The sequence below is a fragment of the Delphinus delphis genome, chromosome 9, assembly GCF_949987515.2.
Source record: "Delphinus delphis chromosome 9, mDelDel1.2, whole genome shotgun sequence".
Lineage (NCBI taxonomy): Eukaryota > Metazoa > Chordata > Mammalia > Artiodactyla > Delphinidae > Delphinus > Delphinus delphis.
Genome location: NC_082691.1, coordinates 84284780 through 84311764, shown reverse-complemented (window position 1 = coordinate 84311764; position 26985 = coordinate 84284780). Strand labels below are relative to the sequence as shown.

Below are 26985 nucleotides of genomic sequence, written 5' to 3'. Positions count from 1 at the left end.
AGGGAGCACAGCCCTGCCAACACTTTAATTTCAAACTTCTGGCTTCCAAAACTGTGAGACAGTAAGTTCTGTTTTAAGCTACCCAGTTTGTGGTACAGTTGACTCTTGAACAACATGGGTTTGAACTGCACTGGTCCACTTATACATGGATTTTTTTCAATAAATATGTACTACAGTACTGCATGATCAGGGTTGGTTGGATCCACAGACGCAGAACTGTGAATACAGAAGGCCAACTGTAAAGTTCTCAGGATTTTCGACGACATGGGGTGTTGGTGCCCCTAACCCCTGCGTTGTTCAAGTGTCAACTATACTTTGTTATAGCAGCCCTAGGATACTAATACAGTGCCCAAGCCTGATCCAGTAAGTGCTGTCCAGGAGACCAGGTCTTATAGTACAAATATGGCTTCTCAAGACTCACTCTTATGGCTTGGCAGTAGGGGGCCAGTTTCCAAAGAAAGAAGAATCCCTGTGAGCTGGGCAGATGCACTGAAAAGCTGTCCACTCTAGTTCTCGACAGCTAGGACACAGATAATATTCTGATTTTCATTTTTGTTGTTCCTTTTGCTTTATAATATCCTTTTACCTTCTGAAATGAACTGCAGTGTATGATGTGAGATATGAATCTGAGTTACTTCTCTTCCATAATGTAATCCATTTGTCCTAACAACTTTTATTAGTGATTCCTTTCATCATTGTGTTGCTTCTTGTTTACTAGTCAGTGAGTAGTGATGATTAAAAACTTTTCTGGAATCACTATGCTATTCCATTCATCTGATTGCTTGACCAGGTCCCTGGCATGGTAGTGAGGACTCTCGAGCTTAACTTCCAACCTCAGTTCTACAGTGTGGTTACCCATCTCTGAGTGTTCTACCTATGGCAATTTGGAATATCTAGTTACTCTTAACTTTTTTGGGGGCGGGGAGTGGGTTTACAAAATGTTCTTGACCTTTTTAGAGTAATGGACCAGAAGAACTCTTCTGGTGGAAGAAGCTGCGCTGTTCCCCTTTTTTGAAATTGGTCCCTGGCCCTGTTAACATGTCTGGTCTTTGGGATGAGAACAAGTTAGACAACAGTAAAGGACCCACATATCAAACTTTGTAATAAATATGTACCTGGCACACAGCAAGCACACAATAAATGTTAGGTAATTACTAGAATGAAGGCCAGACAACACCTACGTCAAACTCTTGCCAATATCCAACAACAGTCCATTTCTACATCTCCCCCACCTTTAAGCCATGCACGTAGTGGGAAGGGGATGTGATAGGCTGAATAAGAGCCACCCCAAAATGTCTATGTCCTAATCCCAGAAATTCTGTGTATATACCTTACATTGTAAAAGGAACTTTATAGATATGGTTAAATTAAAAAGAATTTGAAAAAGAACAGATACATGTATATGTATAACTGAATAATTTTGTTGTACACCTGAAACACAATATTGTTAATCAACAATACTCCAATATAAAAAAGTTAAAAATTAAAAAAAAAAGAATCTTAAAATGGCAGATAATCTGGATAACCTAGGTGGGCCCAAATTAATCACAAGAGTCCTATAAGAGGGACATAGGAGAGTCAAAGTCAGAGAAGAAGGAGATGTGACCACAGAAGCAGAGGTTGGAGTGATGTGCTTTAAAGATGGAAAAAGGGGCCAGGCACCAAGGAACACAAGTGGCCTCTAGAAGCTGGAAAGTGGATTCTCTAGAGCCCCCAGAAGGAACTTAGCCCTGCTCACACCTTGGTTTTTTGCTCAGTGAGACCCATTTCAGATTTCTGACCTCCAAAATTGTAAAATAACAAATTTGTGTTGAATTAAGCAACCCAGTTTATGGTAATTTGTTACATCAGCAATAGAAAACCAATACAGAGGAAATTAGAATTTCATTGAACATTCTGCAAAATTTGCACTCCTGGACTCAAGTCCTTGTTTAAATTGTAGGGTTTGAGGCCCACAGACCGTAGGGGTACCTTTCTTGCCATGTCATGCCAGACAAATTTTCGCCCTCCTTCGGGCCCTTTCTGTCCACTTCTGCTCATCCAGCCTGATCTCCACTGCCGCAAGAATCTTCTTCCATTCACCCACCTTTGAGGCCTAGATTTGATAGCTGTTCTAAGATACTGGTGTTAACCCCACATGCTTGAGACTAGGGTTTTTAAACTGATAGAAATTCAGGGAGCAAATTAAATTGAAACGTGAAATAATGATGAGAAACCTTTAAAAAACTGGGCATTTTCTCTCCCAGCATCAGGCCAAAGAGAAAGAAAGCTAAAAAGACACTGAGAAACGAATCTAGGTAAAAACATTGAACTGCACTATAAGCTCCTGAACATTTAAAGCTCAGGGCCTTTTAAGGCCTGGGACTTGGTGGGAAATTCCCGACTCCTTTTGTATCAATACAAGCCCAGAAGGCTAGATATAGTGAGAGACAGTAGAGACTTAAGTAAAAGTGTAGTTTGGAGTTAAAAAAATCTGGATTTGAATCCTGGTTCTGCAGACTTGCGTTCCTGGTCTTTTCCTCTAAAAGGCCTTAAGCAGCCCCCTACCAGGTAAGCTCCTCAAAATCGGTGAACCGGGAAGGTGCATCACCCCGGCTCCCTAACACCGAGTTCCTGGTCCGCATCACCAAATGAAGGAGCATAAAATGCCACTCTCTGGCACTAAGAAAGCGCGCTTTTTTACTCTTCTCTCCCAGAATAAAAGGCCCTTACTTTAAAAAAAAAAAAAAATTTATTTTTTCTTTCCGTTCTGTTACTAGCTGGAGCTAAACATTGGCTGAGGCCCCAGGTGGCTGCTGGAAAGGCGCCCTCCCAGGAGCAGAAGGCTTGTTTAGGGGAAACTGGGGGCGGGGAGAGAATTCTAGGCTCTGCCCAGCGCGGTAGGGCTTCTTCCATCTTTCCCCGGCCAGGCCAAGGCCCTAGTCTGAGCTTCCCGACTGCAGAGCTAAGCTAGGTTAGGAGACTTGGGGGACACTCACCGGGGAGTGGGGTCACGCAGCCCTCCCCCTCCTCGCGGGCGGGGTGGGGGAGGCGCGGCCCAGCCGCCGCGGGGGTGGGGACCACACACGGCGCCACGGGGCCCCGCCCCGGCCACGCCCCCCGACGCGCCAGCCGGGTCTCCCTGCTCTCCGCGCTCGCCCGCTCTTCTCCGCGCGAGGAAACCCTGCGCACGGCTGGAAATTTTTTTCTGGGTCTTCACTAAAGCAAGATGGGCCGTGGTACCCAGCTCTTTCAGATAAAGATGGAGGAGAGGGCTAGAGGGTCTAGACTGTGAGTGAAGAGATGGCCTTCCTCCTCCTCACTCCTCCCCACTCCCTTCCCGGCGAGAGGGCTACACAGTGATTTACAGACGTATCCTTCCCTAACGCATCCGGAAAGTTTTGGGTAGCAAAGTATTTTAGTTCGGAAAAAAAATTAATGTCAGGTTTGGGGATAAAATTATGCCGTTCCCAAATGCGAATGGGGAATCTCTTTATCTAATTTAGACTGGAGGGGGCGGGGTTGTGGGAGGGGAATGGTGCATCTGCTCGAGGGAGCTGGGGTGAGTGGTGGGGCCGGGGAAGTACGGTAGCGTTTAGGAGAGTGTCCAGTCCCCTGTTGGAGGGAGGGCCCACCGGCCGGGCCCTTCTACCCCTCCCTTCCCAGTTGCCAGAATGGAAAATTCATGGAGTCCAGGTTAGCCCAGGTAAACAAACTTTTATTGCCATTTCTGGCTCCCCCAGCCCCAGCAAGATCCCTGCTTACACTGTAGAAATACTGAGCTAGCTCTGGTGCAGAGGAATGGGCGGCGGGGGGGTGTTACCTCTCTTTCTCTGCACACTGCCAAGGTTAAAAAAAAGAAACCCACTTACTGGAGAGCGAGGGCCATACAGGGGTGCAGTTCAAGGGGATGTATGGCTCAGTCCCACCTCTGCTGGCTGCAGAAGATAGAGACCATGGTTCCAGACATTTTTTAAAGGAGGGGAGACGGGGTGAATTTGGCTGCTTGTTGTACCCCTTGCAGTTGCTGCCACGTTTCCATGGAAATGAGGGAGGGGCAGGATGTAGCTCACTCTGACTACCTGGGAGGATGGCAGCACAGGCAGTTAGTAAACACAGGGTCTTCCCCTCCTCCCCAGCACATACGACTGTCCCCAGCCGACCCCCACGCTCATTGCCTGCTCCACTCCCTCCCCTTCTGGAGCTGGTATCATGCCAACCGGACTCCAGGCAGGGCGCACTGGCAACAGCCAGAATGCGAGTATGTGCGGCAAGCTCAGTGGCAGCCTCAGCAGGTCTGTCAGTTGCAGTGCTTCCGTGGAAAGCCTGTTGCCCCCACAACTCTGTGCGACTGCTCTGCTCAAGCATCTCTGCTCAGACAAAACAAGAACAGAAACCCAAATGGTGGAGGGTAGAAAGAATACAAAATAACAATGCTGAGAGCTAGGATGGGGAGAGGAGGCACATCCTTCCCAGACTTGAGCCACCTGTGTACCCTGCCTTCTGGCATCTGGAGTTTGCTTCTTGCCACTGGGCCGTCGCTTGTGGGGCTGGAACCCAAATCTCCATTTGGTGCTGAGAGCTGTAACCACTGCCGTTGGTTGATGAGGCTCGCCTGTTGCCCTAACGAGGAGGTGCAGGATGGATTCTCAATACCATGGGTCAGCCCGGTGCTGCTGGTTGTAGAGCTGTAGTTTGATTTGATCTTTGATCTGACTCACGAGGATCATGGACAGCAGGATTCCCACCAGCTGGGAAAGGTGAGAAGGAATTGGGTCCTCAGCAATGAGTGATGCCCTTGTTTCCTCTGACTCAATCTTCCCAGTGCAGTCGGCACCATCACATCTCCTACCCTTCAGTAACGTTAGTGCCTGACACCCTAGCTGAGCCCCAGGTGCCCTCCCCAAAACAAAGGAGTCTTTACAGAATTGTGGGACCACAGTTTTACAGGGTAAGTTACCTGGGGGATGGCCAGGCCCAGTGCCACACCACCAAGTACGAAGAGGTTGCTGTGTATCCAGTTGACCAGTCTGTCAATACAGCCATTGGTGTAGATGACTTTACTAGCTTCCAAGTAGTCAAGGGCCTGCATACCTTGGCCGCACATGGTGTTGATCACTGCCTGGGAAGAGAGTTGAAAAGCCAAGTGGGACTCCCATTCCAATAGCTTTTTCTTAGGGGCCCTAGCTGATGGGCTTCCCACCCTTCCTAAACTCCTAAATTGTTAGAGGATATATGTGGAGGATGCTACGTTGGAAGTTGCTAAATGCAGACTTCCCTTCCTCTGAGACGTCTGAGTCCAGTTCTCCTTGCCTTAGAGACCTGTGCCTTCTGAAACCCCAAGTGGGCTACAGGAGTTCAAGATAACAGAGCCATCAGATTGGAGTGAAGAAAAACATCTGACAGCTGTTCTACAAAACTGACTGGCTAAACCAGGGGATGGAGATTCCCAATAGCAGCTGCCCTAATCAGAAAGTAACTCAGATCACTGCAGGAGGAAATGAGGCGGGATGTGTGCTCACCTGGTTGGGGGTAGGCAAGCAACAGGAGTAAGGCACAGAGCAGCGCTCACGGCTGGGGTTGTCTTCCGAACAGTTGAAGTACATGTTCAGGGACCAGTCCTTGTAGGAAATCCCTCCACAGCAGCCGAACTGCAACAAAGCCCACCACAGGGGTTAAAATTACCACCCCCATCCCCACACTGAGGTGACAAGGGGAACTCTCAGAGCAACCAAAAGTCTATGGCAAGCTTGCACTTGTAAGCTCACGTTGTGTTGAAACACAACCTGGAACCTGGAGCTCAAGCTTCTTAGTGACCTTCCCCTGAAGAAGTTTTCTCTTCTTAATTTCTATCATTTTATATGTCTTGTTATAACTTGCTGTATATATTTTTGTTTCACACACTCAACTATGAGCTCCTTGAGGGCAGTTTCTGGTTTTGCAGTCCTGTATAGCATAGAGCTTCACAAAAGTATATGTTCCAAAAATACTGGCTGAAATAAAGCATCAGTGCTACAAACATTTGCCTTAATATAGAGGAAGCACAGGAGGAGACTCTTCAATATTGTGGGCCATAATTACACCATGAAAGCAAACAGGATCCAGGTCAAGAGTGTTGCACCAAGCGAAGGGGAACTCAGCTCTGGTCTCAAAAGCACTTTTGTTTCAAATTTAAGTTCTGACTCATAGCAGCATTATTCACAATAGGCAAAAGGTAGAAGTGACCCAAGTGTGCATCAAAAGATAAATGAATCAACCAAGTGCGATATATACATATGATGGAATATTATTCAGCCTTAAAAAGGAAGGCGTTTTGGCACGTCCCACAACATGGATGAATCCTGAAGACATGCTAAGTGAAACAAGCCAGTCGCAAAAGGACAAATACAGTATTCACAGAGACAGAAATTCATAGAGATAGAACATAGAATGGTGGTTGCCAGGAGCTGGGGGGGAGGGGGAAAATGGAGAGTTAGTGTTTAATGGGGTACAGAGTTTCAGTGTGGGAAGAAAGTTTTGGAGATGGACAGTGATGAGGGTTGTACAACAATGTGAATGTACTTAGTGCTACAGATCTGTACACTTTAAGTACACTTAAAAATGGTGAATTTGATATTATGTACATTTTGCCATAATTTTAAAAATCTGACTTTTGAATTGGTAATATTAAAAAATCTGCCCAGTTCCCCCTCCCACTATAAGTAACCACTTATAATGGTTTCCTTCATACCCTTCCAGATTCCTTTTGCAAACGTGAATACATATTCTTTCCTCTCTTTTTTTACACAATTGGTAGATTACTATATATACTGTTCTTTGCCCTTAAAAGTACTTTTTTTTTTTTTTTTTTTGCGGTACGCGGGCCTCTCACTGCTGTGGCCCCTCCCGTTGCGGAGCACAGGCTCCGGACGCGCAGGCTCAGCGGCCATGGGTCACGGGCCTAGCTGCTCCGCGGCATGCGGGATCCTCCCAGACCGGGGCACGAACCCACGTCCCCTGCATCGACAGGTAGACGCTCAACCACTGCGCCACCAGGGAAGCCCTAAAAGTACTTTTGTTTGTTTGTTTGTTTGTTTTTGTGGTACGCGGGCCTCTCACTGCCGTGGTCTCTCCCGTTGCAGAGCACAGGCTCCGGACGCGCAGGCTCAGCGGCCATGGCTCACGGGCCCAGCCGCTCCGCGGCATGTGGGATCTTCCCGGACCGGGGCACGAACCCGCGTCCCCTGCATCGGCAGGCGGACTCCCAACCACCGCGCCACCAGGTAAGCCCTTAAAAGTACTTTTAAAGCTACGTGTTTTCTTTTTGCCAGACCCCTTCCCAGAATCCATTACCCGGCAGGTGATGAGGGTGAGATGTCTCTTGGGATGGCATTAACTTTTGCCCACAGCTTCCTGGACCACTAGATGACCCCCCTCTTAGCCCATACCTTCTTCTGGCCAAAATCAATGAGGTTCTGCAGGTCCAAGTCATCTCGGTAGTGCACAATGGCGTTATTGATGATCTCACTCACCTTCCCCCGCGCCTGCCAGAAACACGAGGAGGGAATCAGAACACAGGACTAACCCCTAACCAGCTCCTCCCTGCAGAAATAGCAATAGACAGCGGTCATCCTTCTTTATTTAAGTCAGCCTTGAAATCAGAACCAAGTCCTAGTGATGGAAGATGGCCAATTCCGAAGCCTGTGCATCTCTGGGCCCTCAGGAACCTGTGGGCAAGAAAAATGCTGGTCCTGCTATTGCCTCTTCTCAGAGCCACATCTCAAGATAATCCAATATTTATCTATCTCTGAATATTATTACACAAAATACTTGTTGACTGATGCAAAGCAGCGAAACTAGTTTGTGTGTGTGTGTGTGTGTGTGTGTGTGTGTGTGTGTGTGTGTGTGTGTGTGTGTGTGTGTGTGTGTGTGTGTGTGTGTGTGTGTGTGTGTGTGTGTGTGTGTGTGTGTGTGTGTGTGTCCAGGGGCGGGGGGGGGGGTAAGTATTTAGTAGAAAAGGACTTACTGAGCTGAGGCACTGACCTCTAGTGGACATAAGAGAATTGCATCTCTTTAGACTCTAAACAGATCTGTATCGTATTAGGATTTTACTAAGCCCGAAGGACTAGGACATTCTGAATTAACTCAGTGGCTCTCAAATTCATAGTTCCACCATGGTCTCTTCCTTCCTGCTTCATTACTTTTCTCAAAGTTTCCTATCCATAGTCCTATACTCTGCCCCTGGTAATCATTTGCCCTTTGGGAAAAAAATTCTGGTTCTTAATTAAAAGGGCTGTCACTGAATGGCAGACCACTCCCAGATATGGTAAGAGCTGTTCAAAGTGTTGTTTACTTCCCCCTTTTCTTACTTTCGTTTATCCCAATAAACAATTTTTAAAAGAAACAAAAGGCTCTTCACGTTGTCTGTGGTTCACTTGATAAGTGAATTTTACTCAATCATTTGCCGTTAAAGTTTACAGACTATTTTAACTTTTGGTTCATAGAATTTACCTCCCTGTTGGCCTCTCAGACTGTCAGAGGAAAACACCTTACAATCTTGAAATCCTCTTTAAATATGGCACCTTTAAAGGCCATTCATTCATCCCTAAGGATAATCTTTCAGAGGCCGATGCTTCTCAGGGGAAGGACCACTGTGGTTAATTAGTCAGGCTAAGCGCGGGCAGGAACCTTCCCTTCCTCCCTCTGGTTCACAGCTGAGGAGGCCCTGTGACTCCCAGTGTTACCTTGTCTGAGAAGACGAAGCCCAGGACCCCGGCTGCCAGCTGTAGCAGGAACACGATGGTGAGACAGAGGGAGAACTGTGGGGAGCAGGTGGAAAAAGGAGGCAGTCTGTTACCATGCTGGGCAGTAGTTCTTCCCAGGACCATGGCGAGTACGGGGCACTTTCTCCTAGGTGCCCCACACACAGGAAAGGCAGCTGCCTCTGGGACGCTGTCCTGGGGGTGGTCACCCTGTGCTGGGTCACCTGGGCTGAGCTCTACAGTGAGGAGTGGACAGCACAGACCTTGGGGGCATTGAGGGACAAAGGAAACTGAAAGGTTTCAGGAATGAGAGGCACGTGAAGGAGAGAGGCCAGGGCATTTCTGGGGGCGCCCCTGACCACTCACCGTCTGCAGGAGGCAGATGTTCTCCCGGAGAGAGCCGATGCAGCCGCAGAAGGTGAGCAGGAACATGAGGATGCCCACCACGATCAGCAGGATGGCCGGGTCCACGGCCAGGCAGGCCAGCGCTGCTTCTGGGGGAAGGGGCTGTCTCTCAGTCTGAGTCTGGTGCTGATGGAGGGGGTGGGGTGCCCCCCAAACTGCCCTCCTCCCCTGGTGGGGGATTCTCCAGTGTGGCTGGGGGAAGGTTACAGGAAGCAGTACTGCCCTCCCATGGGGAGAAAACAAAGGGCCCAGAAGGGCTTGTGGCATTTAATTTGAGAAACTAACAAAAAGTAAGAGCCTTTATTCCCAGGCTTAAGAGAGGAGGGACCACTTTCGCTCCAGAAAAGAATTAGAATGGCATTAGGCTCATTGGCTTTGCAGATTCCGTTTCCTGGAGACTTTGTGCAGAGGAATAGGAATGGAGGTTGAGTTACTCCAGAACAGAGCGAAGGAAGGGCTACAGCCCCCAGTTACTCTTTGCACCCGGAAGCCTACCTTCTTCCTTAGACACCTCCTAAGCCTAAAATGCAGGCAGATCTCAGAAGACTCGTGGGAGCTCAGGGAAATCCAGGTGAACTGGCTTGGATGGCCTGATGGAGTAAGCCTCTAGGATTTGGCTAGAGGGTGGCTGCCCCCTATAGCTCCATAGCTTATGTGGGAAGGAGGGCTGAAAGAGGCAGCGAAGAGTCGTGAGGAGATGCACGGGGACCTACAGCTCACCTGCGTGCTTCATCAGCCGAGCGTAGACTCCCACGGCAACCATCACCATGGAAATCACCTGTGGAGACAGGGAAGGAGCCACACTCTGAGGTTTTGGAAATCAGGGAGCCCTGATAGCCGTCAGTAACCTTAAAGCAGAGTAGGAGGAAGACGACTCTTCCTGGACCCAGAAATGAGCATCTTTTTCCTCCCTGGTGATACTATTGATAGAATCTGTCAGTGCTTTACCTCCATGAAAAGCTTATACCAAGATTATCTCATTTAATCCTCACAACACAGTTATCTTGTGAGGCAGCTATTATCCCCATTTTACAGATGAGGAAATTAAGGCAATGCAAGGTTAAAACAGAATAGCAGTGAAAAACATGAGCTTCGGAGTGAGTTGAACCTGGGTCTGTGCTGGACAACTCTCTGAGCCTCAGTTTCTGTATCTGAAGATGGTAATTTAAAACAACTACATTTAATAAGATTACTGTGAAAATGAAATAAAAGAATGCATGGAAAGCATTTAACACGATGCCTGATAATAAATATTATCTATCATTACTAAGGATTAACTTGTCCAGGGTCACATAGAAACTATGAAGTTCTGAATTTGAATCCAGCTACATCAAAGGGGAGGTCTTAAAGCTGACGCAGGCCTGGGTAGATGCTGCCAGGTCTCTAACCCTCTTGGAGGTCAATATGGTGTCAAATGCAAGAATGAAAGTACAAACCAGTGTGAAAGAATGCGTGGGTGTAAAACAGCAGAACTACCTTGCAAAGGAAACTTTTTAAACCCTGATTCCAGTGTGGAACAGAGAAGTTTAGACCTTTCAAACTTCCTGGCTTCTGTCTCAGAGAACAAACCCATCCGAGACCACCAGCGCTCCCTAAAGGGGCCTTCTCTATGCCCCGCTCTATGCCTCCAGGAGTGCAGGGTGGCCCAGTGTGCACATCCTTCGGTCACCCTTCCTTTGTGCCCAGTTCCCAGGCTGGTGCTAAGAAGCAGCTGGCTATCACCATGGCAATAGCGGGGGCCAAGCTCTGGCTGGAGGGAGTTCTCAGCAGCAGGGACTTGACCAACTCAGTGGTGAAGGAGAGGGCTGGCTGCACTCCACTGTCCGGCAAGACAGAGACCATCTTGGGGCTTTGGTGGGAGAAGGGAATTGAGCACCCATAGCAGGTAACAGGGTCAGACTAGCCCCTCAGTAGAGAGACATTTTCCTTGGGAAACTCTACCAGCTGGTGCATTCAGCAGGAAATGGGAAACCCTTGTCTAAAACTGCACCTTTCAGGACTCTTCTCAGCTTGTACAGCCCCTTCTCCTTGGTCCCCAATCATTTGACGCCGCCTCTGACTCGGGGCCAGATGTGTGACGTGCTGGCCCTCACACTCTTTGTCCAGGACAGAGGGAGCTACTTGCAGAAAGAGCTGTGTGAGGGGCTGCAGGTGCCAGCTGGCTTCTTGTCCCACAGCACAGCCAGGCTCAGGGAGCAAGGGGGAGTTGGTGGGAGGCAAGGAAACCACACAACGGAGACCCCGGTTACCCCACGGGCCTGGAAGCACAAGCCCTTTGCCAGAGTGATCAGGCATCTCTGTCTGCCCTTTAAAACTCACCACAGCCAATTACGGTTCTGAATATCACTTTACTGAATCATTAAAAAATATGTATCTGCTCTTTATTTCTGTTGCTCCCAGGCTCCTCACTGTTTTGTCACATGTTAAATTTTCACTAAGGTGTATAACTTTCCACAAAGACGGTCTCTGATTAAATCCTAACACAGCTAAAACAAGAAAGGAAAAGTAAACAGATGCCATGTGTCACAGGGTAACTTCATTCCATGGGTGGGCTTGTAATTATAGCAGTTGCTCTGTCTCTATCTGTGGTAGGTAGAACAGCGTCCTCCCAAAGATGTCCATTCCTAATTCCCAGAACCTGTGAATATGTAACCTTACACGGCCAGAGGGGCTTTGCCAATGTGATTAAGTTAAGGACCTTGCAACTGGGGAGATTATCCCAGTTGGCCCAATATAATCACAAGGGACCTTATAAGGGGGAGGCAGGAGGGTCTGAGTCAGAGGAGGAGATATGTATGACAACAGAAGCAGAGGTTGGAGTATGTGCCGTAAGCTGAAGAACGTGAACAGCCTCTTGGAGAAGGCGAGCAAATAGATTCTTACCTAGCGCCTCCAGAAGGAACCATTCCTGCTGACATCTTGATTTTTGCTCAGTGAGACCTGTTTTGGACTTCTGACCTCCAGAACTATGAGACAACTAATCTGTGTTATGTTAAACCATTCAGTTTGTGGCAGTTTGTTACAGCAGTAATAGGAAACTAATATACTGTCCAAATCCAATTCATCAGCTGTTATGTAGGAGATACTCTGAGGACTGCAAAGATGAGCAAGATATGGTCCCTGCCCTTAAGGAGGTGTATCTGTTACATGGGAGGGGGCAAGGGCATCTAGGGCCTAATGCAGTGCTTCTTAACCTTGGCTGCCATTAGAATGGGGGGCACGGAGGAGAACCTAAAAACTCCTGATGCCTAGGCTGCACCCCAAACCCAGTATATCAGAATTTCTGGCATTAGAACCCAGGCAACAGTGATTCTGAATGCATACCAGGCGATTCCAACATGCAGTCAAGTTCGAGAACCACAAGCCTAAAGCACACTCAGCCGGAGATCTAGAGCTGGTAGGTGCCGGCTATGTGAGAAGCAAGACTAAGACATTAATATTATCATTAATATTTAATATGATCATTAATGATACTGCTCACCTGGAACTCACTAGCTAACTCTAAAATTCTGCATTTCTGTCATGGATCTGCCTCTTTACCCTGCAGTCAGGCTTGCCCTTTCACACTTCTATTCCTGCCCACTTCTCCCACCCTGAATTCCTCAAAGCTGCTGCCATTCCAAAGTTAGTGCCGCTGCTGTTAACAGCATAACATTTTAGACTGAGTAGAAGCTTAGAAACGAACTCAGCCACTCACCATTTTTTTTACAGATGAGGCCAAAAGAGGTAAGTGATATTTGACCAAGTGCTCGTGGGTGCAATGGCAATATCTGGACTAAACCCCATTTCCAGTCTCAAGTCGGGTACGGTCTACAATATATCAGTCTTTGCTACAAAATCTTATGACACCCTACAATATCACCAATGATCTCCTTTCATGATGGGAATGGAGATAAAGACACTTCTCTTCCTAGAATAGCTTTTCATATTCTGGCTAGAAGGAAGCCTTGCTGGAAACTTTCAAAAGCTAGACAGTTTTTAAAATAGCTGAGTCCAGCCAAAGGCATGTTCTTGAAGAGTTGTCAATCAAATTATATAAAATAATTTGCACGCACCAGTATCTTTATCCTTATGTAAGGTGAGTAATCACCTTATAAAGAAAATAGCCATCCCCTGGGCTCCTTGGAGAAATGGCTGATCCTAGGACTGGGGTGGGAAATAGATAAGTCTGGAGCATCTTGTGGTGCCAGAAGGTAAGGAAATGCTCAAAAACAAACAAAACACAAAAACAAAACCCCACATTCGTGTGGCTATGCCAAAGAGACATCAAAATAAAAGAGTATGGAGTTGCTACCCCAAATATAAAATAAATACCCATGAGTCCATACTGATATAAATGACTTAATAAATAAATAAATGGGGGAGAAAAGACAAAACCCCCACGCAGAAGAATCCCAAATATTTTATGGAGGTACTGCACTGTCAAGAAGGTGGCGCATAGTAACTTCCTTCCAAAGAGAACAGTATGGAAAAGGGGGGAAAAGATTAACTTTACAGTGGAGAAGCCTGACTACCTCAGCCAGGTGATCAAGGTCAACGTCAACAGAGGTCATTGATGTATGAGATTACGTGATGAAAATGGGACTTCCCTTCTGTGCTCTTCCTTCCCCAAACTCATAACCCCAGTATAACCATGAGAAAACATCAGGCGAGTTCCAATAGAGGGACATTTTACAAAATGTCTGACCAGTACTCCTGAAAACTATCAAAGTCATCAAAAACAAGGAAATTCTGAGAAACTGTCACAGCCAACAAAAACCTAAGGAGACATGACAACTAAATGAAATTCAATATCCTAGATGGGATCCTGGAACACAAAAAGGGCATTAAGTAAAAATAAGGAAATCTGAATAAAGTACGGACCTGAATGATAATGCCATTAATTGTAACAAATGTATCATACTCATGTAAGATGTTAATAATAAGAGACACTGGATGTGGGATATATGGGAAGTCGCTGTACCATCTTCTCAAAAGTTTATGCAAAACTAACACTGTTCTAAGAAATGAAATCTATTTAAAAAATAGTCACCCTCAATTTGTTAGTCTTGTAAATCCACACTTTTTAATATCACATTTTCTTAAACTGGGATTCACTTGCATGCAATTTTACAACCTTTAATCAGGGTGATTTCTGCTTATACCAAAACATATGGCAGTGGATCTTAAAACTGTTCAGATGACAAGGCACTAACAGTGCTCTGCTGGTGTACTCTATACGATCTTGACCTATCAGATTCTTTTTGAAGCTTTAATATGCGACTACTACTATCTAATTTACAGTCATATTTAACTTTCCCCAATTATCCCAATAATGTCCTTTATAACTGGTTTTATTTCCCCTTTTTTCTGGTTCAGGATCCAGTCAAGGATCATGCATTTAGTGATCAAGTCTCCTTTAGCCTCGAACAGTTTCACAGCTTTTTTTCTTTTCTTTGTTTTTGGTTTTTCAAGACACCGACTTTTAAAAACTCGTGGTAAAATACATATACCACAAAATTACCCATTTTAAAGTGTACAGTTCAGTGGCCTTAAGTATATGCATATCGCTATGCAACCACCACCACTATCAGGTTCTAGGACATTTTCATCACCCCAAATATAAACGCTGTACCCATTAAATGGTCACTCCCATTCCCTCCACTCCTCCAGGCCCTGGCAACCGCTTTGTCTCTATGGTTTTGCCTATTCTGCACATTTTCTATAAATGGAATACATAATATGTGGCTCTTTGTGTCTGCCTTCTTTCACTTAGCATAATGTTTTCAAGATTCATCCATGTGGTAGCATGTAAGAGTACTTCAATACCTTTTATGGCCTAATAATATCCCATGGTATGGAGAGAACCCAATTTGTTTATCCATTCATCCACTGATGGACATTTGGGTTGCTTCCACCTTTTGGCTGTTGTGAATAGTGTTGATATGAATATCCATGTACAAGTTTTTGTTTGAATACCTGTTTTCAGTTCACTTGGGTATAGACCCAGGAGTGGAACTGCCAGGTCATATGGTAATTCTATGTTTAATTTTTTAAGGAGCTGCCAAACTGTTTTCACGGCAGCTGCACCATTCCACATTCCCACCAGCAATGTACGGGGTTCCAATTTCTCCATATCCTTGCCAACACATGTTCTGATACTTTTTCTTTTGACACTGAAATTTTTTTTGGTAAGTCCAGGCCAGTTGTTTGGCTTAATGTCCCTCAATTTGGATGTCAGATTGTTTCTTCCCAATTAGATTCAGACGACTTTTTTTTTTTTTTTTTTTTTGCGGTACGCGGGCTTCTCACTGCTGTGCCCTCTCCCGTTGCGGAGCACAGGCTCCGGACGCACACGCCCAGCGGCCATAGCTCATGGGCCCAGCCGCTCCGTGGCATGCGGGATCTTCCTGGACCAGGGCACGAACCCGTGTCCCCTGCATCGGCAGGCGGACTCTCAACCACTGCGCCACCAGGGAAGCCCCAGACGACATATTTTTGACAGGAATATTACACAGATAATGTGTCCTTCTCAATGTGTCATGTGAGGAAGCATGACATACTAATTTCTATCACAGAAATAAGGAACAATTTTACTAACAGATGATTCAGCTGTTAGACGTATGTCTCTGCATCTCATAAAATAATATGGCGATACTCTAAATAGTTTCCTAGTTTTCCATAATGTTTGTTGCTACTTGTCCTCTTCCCTTTGCCTTCTGCTTGCACTTGGTGGCAGATAAGCAGCTGTTGTCTTGGAGAGAAGATGGGAGAAAACAGAAAATGGAGAAAAGTCTTTCCGTTATCTTGACTTTTTTTTTCTGTAAATCAGGAAAAGACAGTTATGATTTGATGTGAGGAAAACCCTTATTCTAGCCCCTAGGACACTATTTCACAGTCATCAATACTAAGAGATAAGTGGTTATAGGGCCCCAAGTTGAGGTCCTGAACAAGAGCTCTTCTCCTGGCTCTAATGCTCAAATGCCGAAAATTACAGGCAAATTAGCTCTTGGAATCCATTTCCACTGGATTGTACCTTAAGACCAATGTGGTGTGAAAAGCTCTGAGGAGTGGACCTAGGGAAGGTCCTTAAAGACAACAGTGGAGTCTCTGTTCCTATGATATATAGGAAACTTCTTTGTAAACTATAAAATATAAAGATGCCACTAATTGTCATCTCCCTCTGGCTAACAGTAGGAATGTGAGCAAGGGTGTTCAAGGCTGAAGGAAGTCAGGCTCAGGGTTGGCCCTTACCTAGACTCAATCCCCACCTAGTTGCCACTCGTCAGGAGGAGCACTCATCCTAGCTCTCCAAGTCCATCCCCAAAAGGTGAATTGGCTCTAGGAGCCAATTCTAACAACGATGTAACAGCTACGTTTTGTGGAGTGCTAAGGGCCAGGCACTGGACTAACCACTGTATGTATACTGTGACCACAACCCCAAGAGGGTGTTAGGATCTCCACTTTATAGAACTGATGTTGGGCGAATGCACTCAGTGAGTGAGTGGCTAAAGAGGGACTGGAATGTAGGTCCACATGGCTCCAGAGCCTTACGACCTCGGCCACATGGCTGCCTCCCTCTCTGTCTCCTACCAGGACATGTGTATTCACTTCCAGGCATCATGTGAGGTGGGAAGGAGTTGCCTGCAGTTATCTTGGGTGAGCAGTGGGTAATCTCCAGACTGGGCGGGGCTCAGGCAGGGGTAAGTAAAACGGCATCAGGAAGGCCCTGCAGGACCCAGAGGGAAGTCCCTGGAACGGCTCCTGAAAGGGGCAGAGGGGGCATCACCACCCAGGGCCCGCCAGCCACCGAGAGAAAGCCCGGCCTGTCCGCCTTCCACATTCTAAAGTCCAGTCTGCATGAACTGGGTGGATCTGTCTCAGAGTCCTTCCTCACCTCTTCTTTGGAATAAATCTTTTTCCTGTTCTTTTGAAGGTGGCGGTGGGGGACAGCTGAGAGTAGAGTGATTCCCTGCATGGGAATCAAAACACTGTCCCTTCCCAGAGGGACACTGGGAGGGAGGGGTCTGTACCTCCAGCTTCTCAGTCCTTTCTATCCTTATTTCTGGATGAAGTCAAAGAAATCACATCCTGTAGGGCCTCCTCTCTCACTGCCCAGGATCTGCACACACTGGTCCTACAGTGGTCATCCTGGCACCACCATTGTTCCTGGGTTTCTGAAGTGGCAACTATCTGTCTGAAACTGGTTCTTGGCTTTCTCCCTCTGGATAGGATGGAATTGTCCTGCTGGAGTAGAGGAGTCCACAGGGCTCTTTCCTCTCCAATGTCTGGGCCAACCCTTTAGCTCCTTCCTTAGGCCATGGCTGGTTTTGGTTTTCCAAGGGTATAAACGAGGAAGGAAAGTCCACAAGTGCTCAAAATAGTATAAACACGCAAACTCACAGCCTGGAGTTACCAGCCTGACACACAGCCTGCTATCGAGACTCTAAGAGATGCTTTTCTTTTATTCTTTTTAAAGGCTGCTTGAAGTTTATGATTTCCTACTTGGTACAAGGCAAACAGAGCTATCTGAGGAGTTAAGAAGGCATGCATGTGACTTGACAGCAAAGTGTGCGGTTCTTGTCTTCATTCTTGGTATCGTTGTTGTTGTTGTTTTTATAAAAATAATGTGATAGGAAAAAAAAAAAATAATGTAATAGGGACTTCCCTGGTGGCGCAGTGGTTAAGAATCCGGCTGCCAATGAAGGGTACACAGGTTCAAGCCCTGGTCTGGGAAGATCCCACATGCCGCGGACCAACTAAGCCCGTGCGCCACAGCTACTGAGCCTGCGCTCCAGAGCCCGCAAGTCACAACTACTGAGCCCGTGAGCCACAACTACTGAAGTCCGCACGCCTAGAGCCCATGCGCCACAACAAGAGAAGCCACCGCAATGAGAAGCCTACGCACCGCAACAAAGAGTAGCCCCCACTCGCTGCAACTAGAGAAAGCCCGCATGCAGCAACAAAGACCCAATGCAGCCAAAAATAAATAAATAAATTTATATATTAAAAAAATAATACTGTTATAATTCATTTATTGCAGGCTGGTTAGTCTATAGGGAAAGGAGGGGAAAAATGGGGGAGGAAATGGGCTCTGCTTCCTAGCATATTTAAGTAGTTTTGTGTGTGTGTGTGTGTGTGTGTGTGTGTGTGTGTGTGTGTGTGTGGTGGGGGGATGGGGGCATAAGGGACCCTGTCACTCAGGAGGGGCTTTTGCCAGGCTTGATGCCTGATCATTTCCTCATGGCTTCTGAGCCAGGTTACAACAGATAGTGCTGCAGGTGGTTTGGGGCATCCTGAGTGCCCTGGGGACTCCAATACAGCGGTCCTAGGCAGGAAAGTGAATCTGTTGACGAAGATACCTCACCAGAGGCCTGGATCCCCCTAGGGAAGACCTGGAAGGGGGTCCACGTGTGCTGTGTGTGGTAATTAGGCCCTGAGGAAGATGCTGGAGGGGATGGCTGCCACGTTTTCTGACCTGGCTTGAGGGAGGGGTGCCAGGCCCACTGAAGGAAAAAACACAGGACAATACTCCAACCAAGAATGCTGGAGGACTTAACGCTGTGCTGCATCCTGAAAGGCTAGTGTCCGTGAGAGAGGGAGGAAGGGCATCATGCCTCCACCCTGTAGGCTCTGCTCTCTCATTCCCCACTCAATAAACATTCAATAAGTATCCACTCTCTGCCAAACACAGCTGGGCACTGAGAATCCAGAAGTGAATAAGGCAGTCTCTACCCTCGGGAGCCTGAAGTCTAGAGGGGGAGAAAAACAGAAACACATAATTGCAGCACAGGTAAAGAAAGATCTGACAAGCAAAATATGTACGAGGCGCCATGGGAGCCCTGAGGCATCGCCACTAAGGAAGCCTCAGCTGAGACACAGGGGCAGGAGATCTGAGCTTCTGGGCTTTGCCTGACTCAAAAGCCACTCCAACTGCTGCCCTGGGTGGGAAAAGGATCAGTAAGGAAGGAGATGGTTGCTGTAGGCAGCACTGATAATGTTCCTGCCAACATATGCCCAGAATGATAAAGCATGTACCAGCCCACTCTCTTCCCTCTGCACAGAGCTGTCCAATACAGGGAGGTAAAGAAAGTCAGCGACTTCTTAACTGAAAGACTAAAATACAACTTTTGTGATCTTGAGGCAACTCTCCAAGCCACAGGATCCTAACAATCAGTAACCCAGCAGCACAATTCTGGGGAGAAAATCAGAACTCCTGGGCAAAAGGGGAAGTGAGATTTGAAACATGAACAGGTGGAATAGGTCCTGGTCCCAAAGGAGCCAGGAGCTTTCTGAGTCAGACACCAAATGCCCCAAGGATCAGGGCTCCAAGAGAAGTAGCAGGGATAGCCACTGCCACCACGGAGTATGAGCCCGACAATGCTGGCTACCATCCCAAGGTGATCCAGGCCCAGACACGAACACCATCCATACACAGCTCCCCAGCACCTGGCCGGAATACGCACTCTGTCTGGAAAAGGAGTGGGCTGACAGTCCCAGCCATGGCACTCAGGTGCCTCCTGAGTAGAAGAGGGGAATTTGACTGGGATGGTGGAAGCCTGCAAAAAAACCCCACACTAACCAGTCCCTAAAGGGGGGATGGGAAGACAAATGACCCCTGGTCTGGGCAAGCAGCTCTTCATCTCCAGCTGGCCTTGTGTGGAATGAACTCTGCGGCTCTGGACCTGGGGGAGAAGTGGCACTCAGTAATGCCGAAAGAGTATTGTCCCCTGGGAAGGTCAATGTCCCAAGGATACCGGGGCACAAAAAAGATGCATCCTTAGATCTAGCGTCAGCTCTTGAAGAAAGAAAACAGTCCCCAAAGTGATGCATCCATCTTTAAACAGTTCACAGAGGCAGAAGAAAATGTCTCCTTTAGAGGAGAAAGCTTAAGGACAGAGAGACAGATATATTGGCTTGGGGTCACACAGTAAGCGGGTGCCAGAAAGAAGCTGGGCCTCTTGTCCTTCAGTGTGCCATTTCTAGCGCCAATGACTTCTTATGAGTCTAAAGTAGGGCCAAGAAGGGGCTCTCCTCTAACCTGGGATGGTGCCAGCTTGGTTAGCCAGGTCCTCTGACCTTGAATGAAGCATTTGTACCAAGATAAATGGGTCTGTGGAGCCAAACTCTCTCCCTTCCTGCGACCTCCCAAAGTCATTCATCTGGCAAAAGGCCGGTGGGGTAGAGTGGGGAAGTCCAGGAAAATTACTGAGAACACAAGTGTAACAGATGCGCCCAGCTGTTGTAGCTGGGGAGCACAGATAAGGGTGCTCCTTAGAAGGCTCCAAAGAAGACGCATGCAAAGCCTTGGTTGATAGAGGAAGTTAGAGTGAGGACCTGAGGCCCCTGGGATGCGGTGCTGGCTCTGAGCATGGCGTGCATTGGCCTGGGACACTCAGTGAGCATGTAAGAGGGTTCTCAGGAACTTGCTTTTAGGTGGGGGGTTCCCCTTAGGACATCCCCCAGCCTGGCAGAGTGGTGATGAGATTTTCTTCCGTCTCGCCTGACCTCCAGCTGAAACAGAACCTACACCATGGAACTTGTGTTGACTAGTTAACTACTAATACTGCTAACATTCCAGCCACCGTAGCAGCCATCTGGGCCAAGGACTGCCCGTAGAGGCACTGTGGTTCAGTAGAAAATATCACCAGATCAAGCCCACTAACCAGCTGTTGAGCCAGGATAAAACAACATCTCTATGCTTTGGCTTTCTCATATATAAGATGCGAGTACTGGACAAGATGTCTTCCAATTTTTTTTTCCAGTTCTAAAACTGAGAATTTGTTAGGAGTTCAAACTTCATTTCTCCCAGTACAATGGCTGAGAATGAGCTGTCATCACCACCCTCTGGGATTTCTCTCATTTTTCCCAACGGGCTAGCACTTATGTACTTTGTGTCTGTTCACACCACGGCCCCTGTGGAACCTTTCCAGCAACTGGCTTAGCTGCCTAGTCTGCTCCCTCTCCTAGGAAACGTATTTTAGACTCCTCCCTCCTGCAAGTCTGAACTTTAGGTCTCAGGCAGAGGTGGGCAAGCATAACGGGCTCTTCGAGCAGCAGCTCTCGTGTAGTTGGTGCTGGAAGAGAAATTGGGGAAAGGGGGTGGATCTCCCAATGTTCACAAACCCAGAGAGGCTCAGGGACTCTCTAGACCTGAAACAGGATTGAGCTAGCATTTCATGATCTGGTCCAGCTGCATTCTCAGCTCCAGCAGAGTATTTCTGGCATCCTTGATCATGTTGGATTTTTATGGAGGAGGAGACTAAGGTCTACAGAGGTGAACATATTGCCCAGGTTAGTCAAGTCAACAATTAATGGCAGAGTGGGGATGAGAATCTAGGCAGCCCCGGTCCAATATTTTTTCTATTTTTCCAGCCCCAAGCAGAAGATTCTGAAAGGACCCCTGGACTTCCAGCCCAACATAGGGTCTATTTAAAGAAGCTGAAGACTGTCAAACTCCCGGGGATGGAGCCTGGTCCTGAGAAAGGTGGGGCAAAGTTTGGGACAGTTCTGGGAAAGACATCCACACCTGGAGGCTCTTCCTGTCCTTTCTCAGCCTTTGGAGGGAGGAAGGGCAGCAGAGGCCTGCAAAAGGAAGAGATGAAAGCCCCTTAACTCATTCTCTCTGAGGTAAGGGAGAGGGAAGGTTTGGGTTTCCCTCCTTCCTCTTTCTTCTTTGCCAGCAGGGCCACAGCCCCCAGGCCTGAAAAATCCCCTAATCATGAGTGTGTCAGTGGGTCTGCCTTGGACCAACAGGAAAACCCGCTCCTGACGCTCAAAACCACCTTTTTGGCCTGACACAGACCCTCATCCGATGCTGAGAGAATACCCAGAAGTCTGCACTGAATCCCCTGCATATCCCCCACCCCAACACGCTCTGCAGACAAGGAGCCACTGTGGTGTCTCTGCCTAGGATAAATTACCCCAAAGTACGGTCTTCTCAGAAAACTCGGCAGTGCCGCTCACCACGTTTGCCTTCAACCGGGCATCCGGGGACGACCTCTGCTCAGCGCGGGCAGCCCACTCAACCCTCCAGGGGGAGCCCTGCAGCCCAGGTGCCCCCACGACCCCCAAGCCTCACCCAGAAGAGCATGTTGAAGAAGAAGAGCAGGTATTTCACCAGCGGACTGACGAAGGAGAAGTCCTCCCCGTAGGCGGCCGGCGCCCCGGGTCTCCGGGCCATGGTCCAGCCGCCGCCGCCCCCGGGGGCCTATCTCCCCGCCACGGCCGGCCCACCTGAGCGCTCCGCGCCCGGAGGCATGAGCCGTGCTACGGCCGGAGCCCGAGCGGCGGGGGAACCGCGCTGCGGCGGGAGGTGCCCGCGCCGTGCCTCCGGGAGAAGCGCGGGCAGGGAAACGGCGCCGCTACTGGAGCCGCCGGGAGTCGCGGGAGCTGCCGCGCGCAGCGTGAACGGCAGAGACTCCGCTGTGGCTGGAGGACTAGCCCGGCCCGCCTGGATCCCAGGAAACCGGGCCCGCCCTCGACCTCCCATTGGCTCGTCTGCCGAAGCCTGATTTCTTATTAGTCGGTCTCTGATGTCACTAAGTATCCAACCATCCCACTTTTCCAAGAGGCGGGGGAGACACCTGTTCTGTGAGGCACAACTTGTTAAAGGGTCAGCGGTTCTACCTCCTCCCCCGAGAAGGAAAGCATCCAGGCTGCAGCTACTCAAGGGAAAAAGGATGAGGAGGAACGCACACTGCATCACGCACCCACGTCCTCTACTCAGTTGCTGTGCACGTATGCAAACACACATACATTAACATCAACAAGTACGTACCCTGTATGTTGAGCAATGCGCTGAAAGCTGTGGGAATGCAAGAGAATAGACATATCCCTGGGTGTGTGTGTGTGGGGGGGGGGGGAATGACAATAAAATCAGAGAGATAAAACTAACCTACACATAACAATTGAGAATATTTGAGTAGCTGCAATCCTGTTTAGCAACTATATATTTTAAATGCTTATTTCAAAAACACTATAACCCAATAGTGGAAATTTGGAAACATCACCAAGAATCCTGCCATCCTAATTCATTACTGTTTCAGTCCCCACCTCCCTATTTAAGTCTTGATCTACATGAAGACAGAGTTTTTAACACGCTTATCCGATCCACACCGGTTGAGAGCAGTGCAGGTGATGGACACTGCTGCCTACGTAACACAAACATGAATGCTGTAGACAATGTTTGAATCGGTTCTCTCCCCAAATTCATACGTTGAAATCCTAAACCCCAAGGTGATGGTGTTAGGAGGTGGAGCCTTTTGGAGACGCCTAAGTCATAAGAATGGAGCCTTTATGAATGGCATTAGTACCCCTATAAAAGAGACCCCAGAGAGCTCCCTCACCCTGTCTGCCCTGTGAAGACACAGTGAAAAGACAGCTGCCTATGAACCAGGAAGTGGGTTCTCACCAGACACTAAATCTGTGGGTGCCTTGATCTTCAACCTCCCAGCCTTCAGAACTGTTGAGAAATACATTTCTGTTGTTAGCTACTCGGTTTATGGCATTTTTGTTATAGCCTGAACGGACTAAAACAATGATTTCAACCTCATCAGCTGCATGACTTGGTCAAACTACCTAATCTCCTTGAGCCTCATTTTCTTTAATGTTAAATGCGGAGGGTGCTATAGCCTAACAACATTGATGTGAGGATTAAATGAGATAATGCATGCAAGTCACTTAGCACAGGTTGACACCTAGAAGGGCTCACTCAAAGCAGTATTTCGTTTGAACAGTATTTACAATCCAGTCAGGAAGTATGATAACTGCACAAATAACTATAACACATTTGGTGGAGAGTTAGTAAAGATATCATGGGAAGTGAAATTAGGGGAGGATAAGATTTAGAATAGCAGAGATGGAGGGGAAGGGTAGTCCAGGTGGACAATAGGTGAACCGGAGCCTGGAGATGCAAAAGCACACTGCGTGTTTAGTGAAAAATAAGCAGACTGGTTTGGCTGGAGCATAGGGTATGCTGAGTATAGCAGTGGAAGTTTACATTGACTGATGCCCATTCACGCTGAAGTCAGTTAAAATCTTGGAAATACTTGAACATCAGATTGGGGAGTTAGTGTTTAATTGATTTGGGAATAAGTGTTTGGAAGAGGGAATAATGTAAGACCTGCTTTTTTTTTTTTTTTTTCAGTTAGAGTGAGAAAGAGACTGCACAGAGGAAGGTTTGTTAGAAGATCACTGTTAATAGTCTACATAATCAGAAATTAGGATCTGATTTAGGGGTAATGGACAGAACTGATGGGAAAGGATAGAAGTGAAGCCACAGGGAAGATAGAATCTCTAAGGCTAGGCTATGGTGGGGTATAGGGGTGATAGGAGCACCAGGGGTAGGGGTCAAAAAAGTGAGTCAAGGCCAGGTTACTGGAAGATTGGCCATTAACAGGTCAAGGTGACCACTTGGAAATCAGTTTTAGTATGAAGGGGGTGTTGTGGGCAGAAGCCATTTTACACGAGGTTAAAGAGTGAATGGGTGAGTGAAGGGTGGATACCCATTTTTCAAATGTTAGAGAGGTGAGGACTGAGAAAAAGGCCAAGCTGCTGACCGTTTCTATTAGATGATCACCCAGAGATCAGTTTTAGTACAGACTGGGCAAGGAGCCCAGTTTATTTTAACCAAAAGAAAAGGAATAATGGGGGATAGAATTAGCAAAATAAATTGGACACAGATCATGGGGGGCCTCGAAATTGTTTACACTTTACTCTGTAGACCACTTGAGAATTCTAGTGAGCCCCCGGTGTGAATGAGCCATTAGTCCACAATGCCTGTAGGACAGAGGCTGTGTCTCCCTGGCATACAGCAGAGCGTTCCTTGTGGGATGCTCAGAATGTACTCATTGTTGAAAACGTGGCTTTATTGAAGGAGTTTTGGTTGGATACTAACATGCTAAAATCTCCTTTGGGAAGGTTGAGAAAATTTGTTGGTAATGATGGTGAGTGGAATAAGAATTGAAAGAGGGCTAGCTGAATGAGTTGGAGGAATTGAAGTAGGCTTTATAAAGGAGGTAGGGCTTGGCTAAATTAAAGGGGGAAACAGTGTAAGCAAAGATGAGGAGTCAGGAATGAGTTGAGGATGGCATGACGACTTCTAAGGAGATTGTACTTTGGGGTGCTTTAAGAAATGTGATTCCAAAAGATAGGGTCCAGAATGGTTTAGGGGGTCTAAAATTGGTCAGATATCTCTTTTTACATAGTAAATGACCTCTGATCATACATGAACTCAAGATTTGCAGTTTTAAAAATTATCTACCTATGTTTTTCATGTAAGAACTTTTAGTACAATAAGAAGGACAAAATTGGATAAGATTATTCTGAGCCTAAGAAGAATTAATAACTCAAGAATGCCTAAACAAAGGGAATATTAAATCAGATTTATTTTGGATTGTGTTCCTTTCAAATTTATTAGACAATTGAAATATGACTGAGTACAACTGCATATATGAAATGGGAATATGATTGGCAGTGTTAGCAATTTTAGTTAAAACAAATTTAATGAAGAAAGCAGAACATTTTCTGAAGACCACATAGGAAATTGTATATTCTTATTGAAGCTTGACAGTTTATCCCCCTTTCAGGAGGTTGAGCCCTCCTTGATTACATATTTAGGTTAAGGTGCAACCCAGACACACCTGTCCCCTTCGCAAAGTGTTCACAGATGGTCTACCAGCAATTTCTACTAGTATCTATTGGCCAGAACTGGGTGACATTGCCACCTTCGCTGCAAAGGGTCTGGGAATACAGTATTATTAAATAATTTACTACTTCCCCAAGGTGGGGGGAAAACAAAGCTCTATTTTTAAGAAAGAAAGGGAGGGAGTTCCCTGGTGGTCCAGTGGTTAGGACTCGGCACTTTCACTGCTGTGGCCCAGATTCAATCCCAGGTCAGGGAATTAAGATCCTGCAAGCCATCATGCGGTACAGCCAAAAAACAAAAAAGAAAAAAGAAAAAAAAGAAAAGAAGGAAAGAAGGGGAGAAAGAATATGGGGAGAAAACTAGAAAAATATCTGTCAAAAGTGTTTATTGTGTGTTCAAATGTCTATTAGAATATGTCTGTATGTATTAATTTGGATGTTTGTGTGAGCCTAATGTGTGAGTTAAGGTCAACAGAATCGGTTATAAATTCACACGGTAAATATTTGTTTCTTGGCAAAAAAATGCATGTGAAGATGAACGAGCCACTATTACTGCCCTTGAGGAGCTGACAATCTAGCTGGGGAATCAGGCATGTATGTAACTCTAAATGGAACCTTTGGATCATCTACCCCGCCCCCAGTTACCCTCAAGTGCTCCATCTCATCTGTAGAGGTGACAGTCATTTTGTACCATGTGATCTTGTCCACCCACCATCCACTCTACCCAGACACTCCTGACATCTAAGCTGGGTCAACCAATTCCTTCCCGCTCAAAACAGAGGGATAGTCACTCTCTCCTTGTGTGGCTAAAACTCTAACAGGTAAACTCAGTAGCTGAGGGACAGCCATGTTTTTCCATAAGGACCAGAGAGCAAAAGAGAATTGATCTTCAGCAGGTGAATGAATCACCTTTGGACAAGAGCAGAGAGATGGTTGTATGAGTCCCTTCCTCAGGCCCAGTTGCCTGCTTGCCCTTGGGTCCTAGGAGTTACTTTGTTATTTTTAAAATCGATTTTCTATTAAGTTTTTTTTAATTTTTAAATTTTTTAGCAGCGCAGTGCAGCTTGTGGGGTCTTAGTTCCCCCACCAAGGATTGAACCTGGGCCCCGGCAGTGAAAGCACCGAGTCCTAACCACTGGACTGCCAGGGAATTCCCTTTATTAAGCTAGTTTAAGTTACCCTTTCTTTCAACCAAATAATCCTCATTAACACACCAGAAAACTATAGGATGCAC

General features: G+C 47.0%; 1 protein-coding gene across 2 annotated transcripts; it reads right to left on the bottom strand.

The window, feature by feature from the left end:
* Positions 1-3676: 3676 nt before the first annotated feature.
* Positions 3677-22541, bottom strand: TSPAN33 (tetraspanin 33). 2 transcript variants are annotated; one of them, XM_060020866.1, is made up of 8 exons: positions 22186-22541; positions 9846-9903; positions 9087-9211; positions 8703-8777; positions 7407-7502; positions 5502-5630; positions 4940-5101; positions 3677-4730 (listed from the first exon to the last, which is right to left on the bottom strand). In XM_060020866.1, exons 1-8 carry the CDS (start codon positions 22285-22287, stop codon positions 4629-4631), a joined length of 849 nt encoding a protein of 282 aa, XP_059876849.1. In that variant the 5' UTR covers positions 22288-22541; the 3' UTR covers positions 3677-4628. The 2 variants fall into 2 exon arrangements, with proteins under 2 accessions (XP_059876849.1, XP_059876847.1); XM_060020864.1 differs by having other exon boundaries at positions 9087-9214; positions 22186-22540.
* Between the last annotated feature and the right edge of the window lie 4444 nt (positions 22542-26985).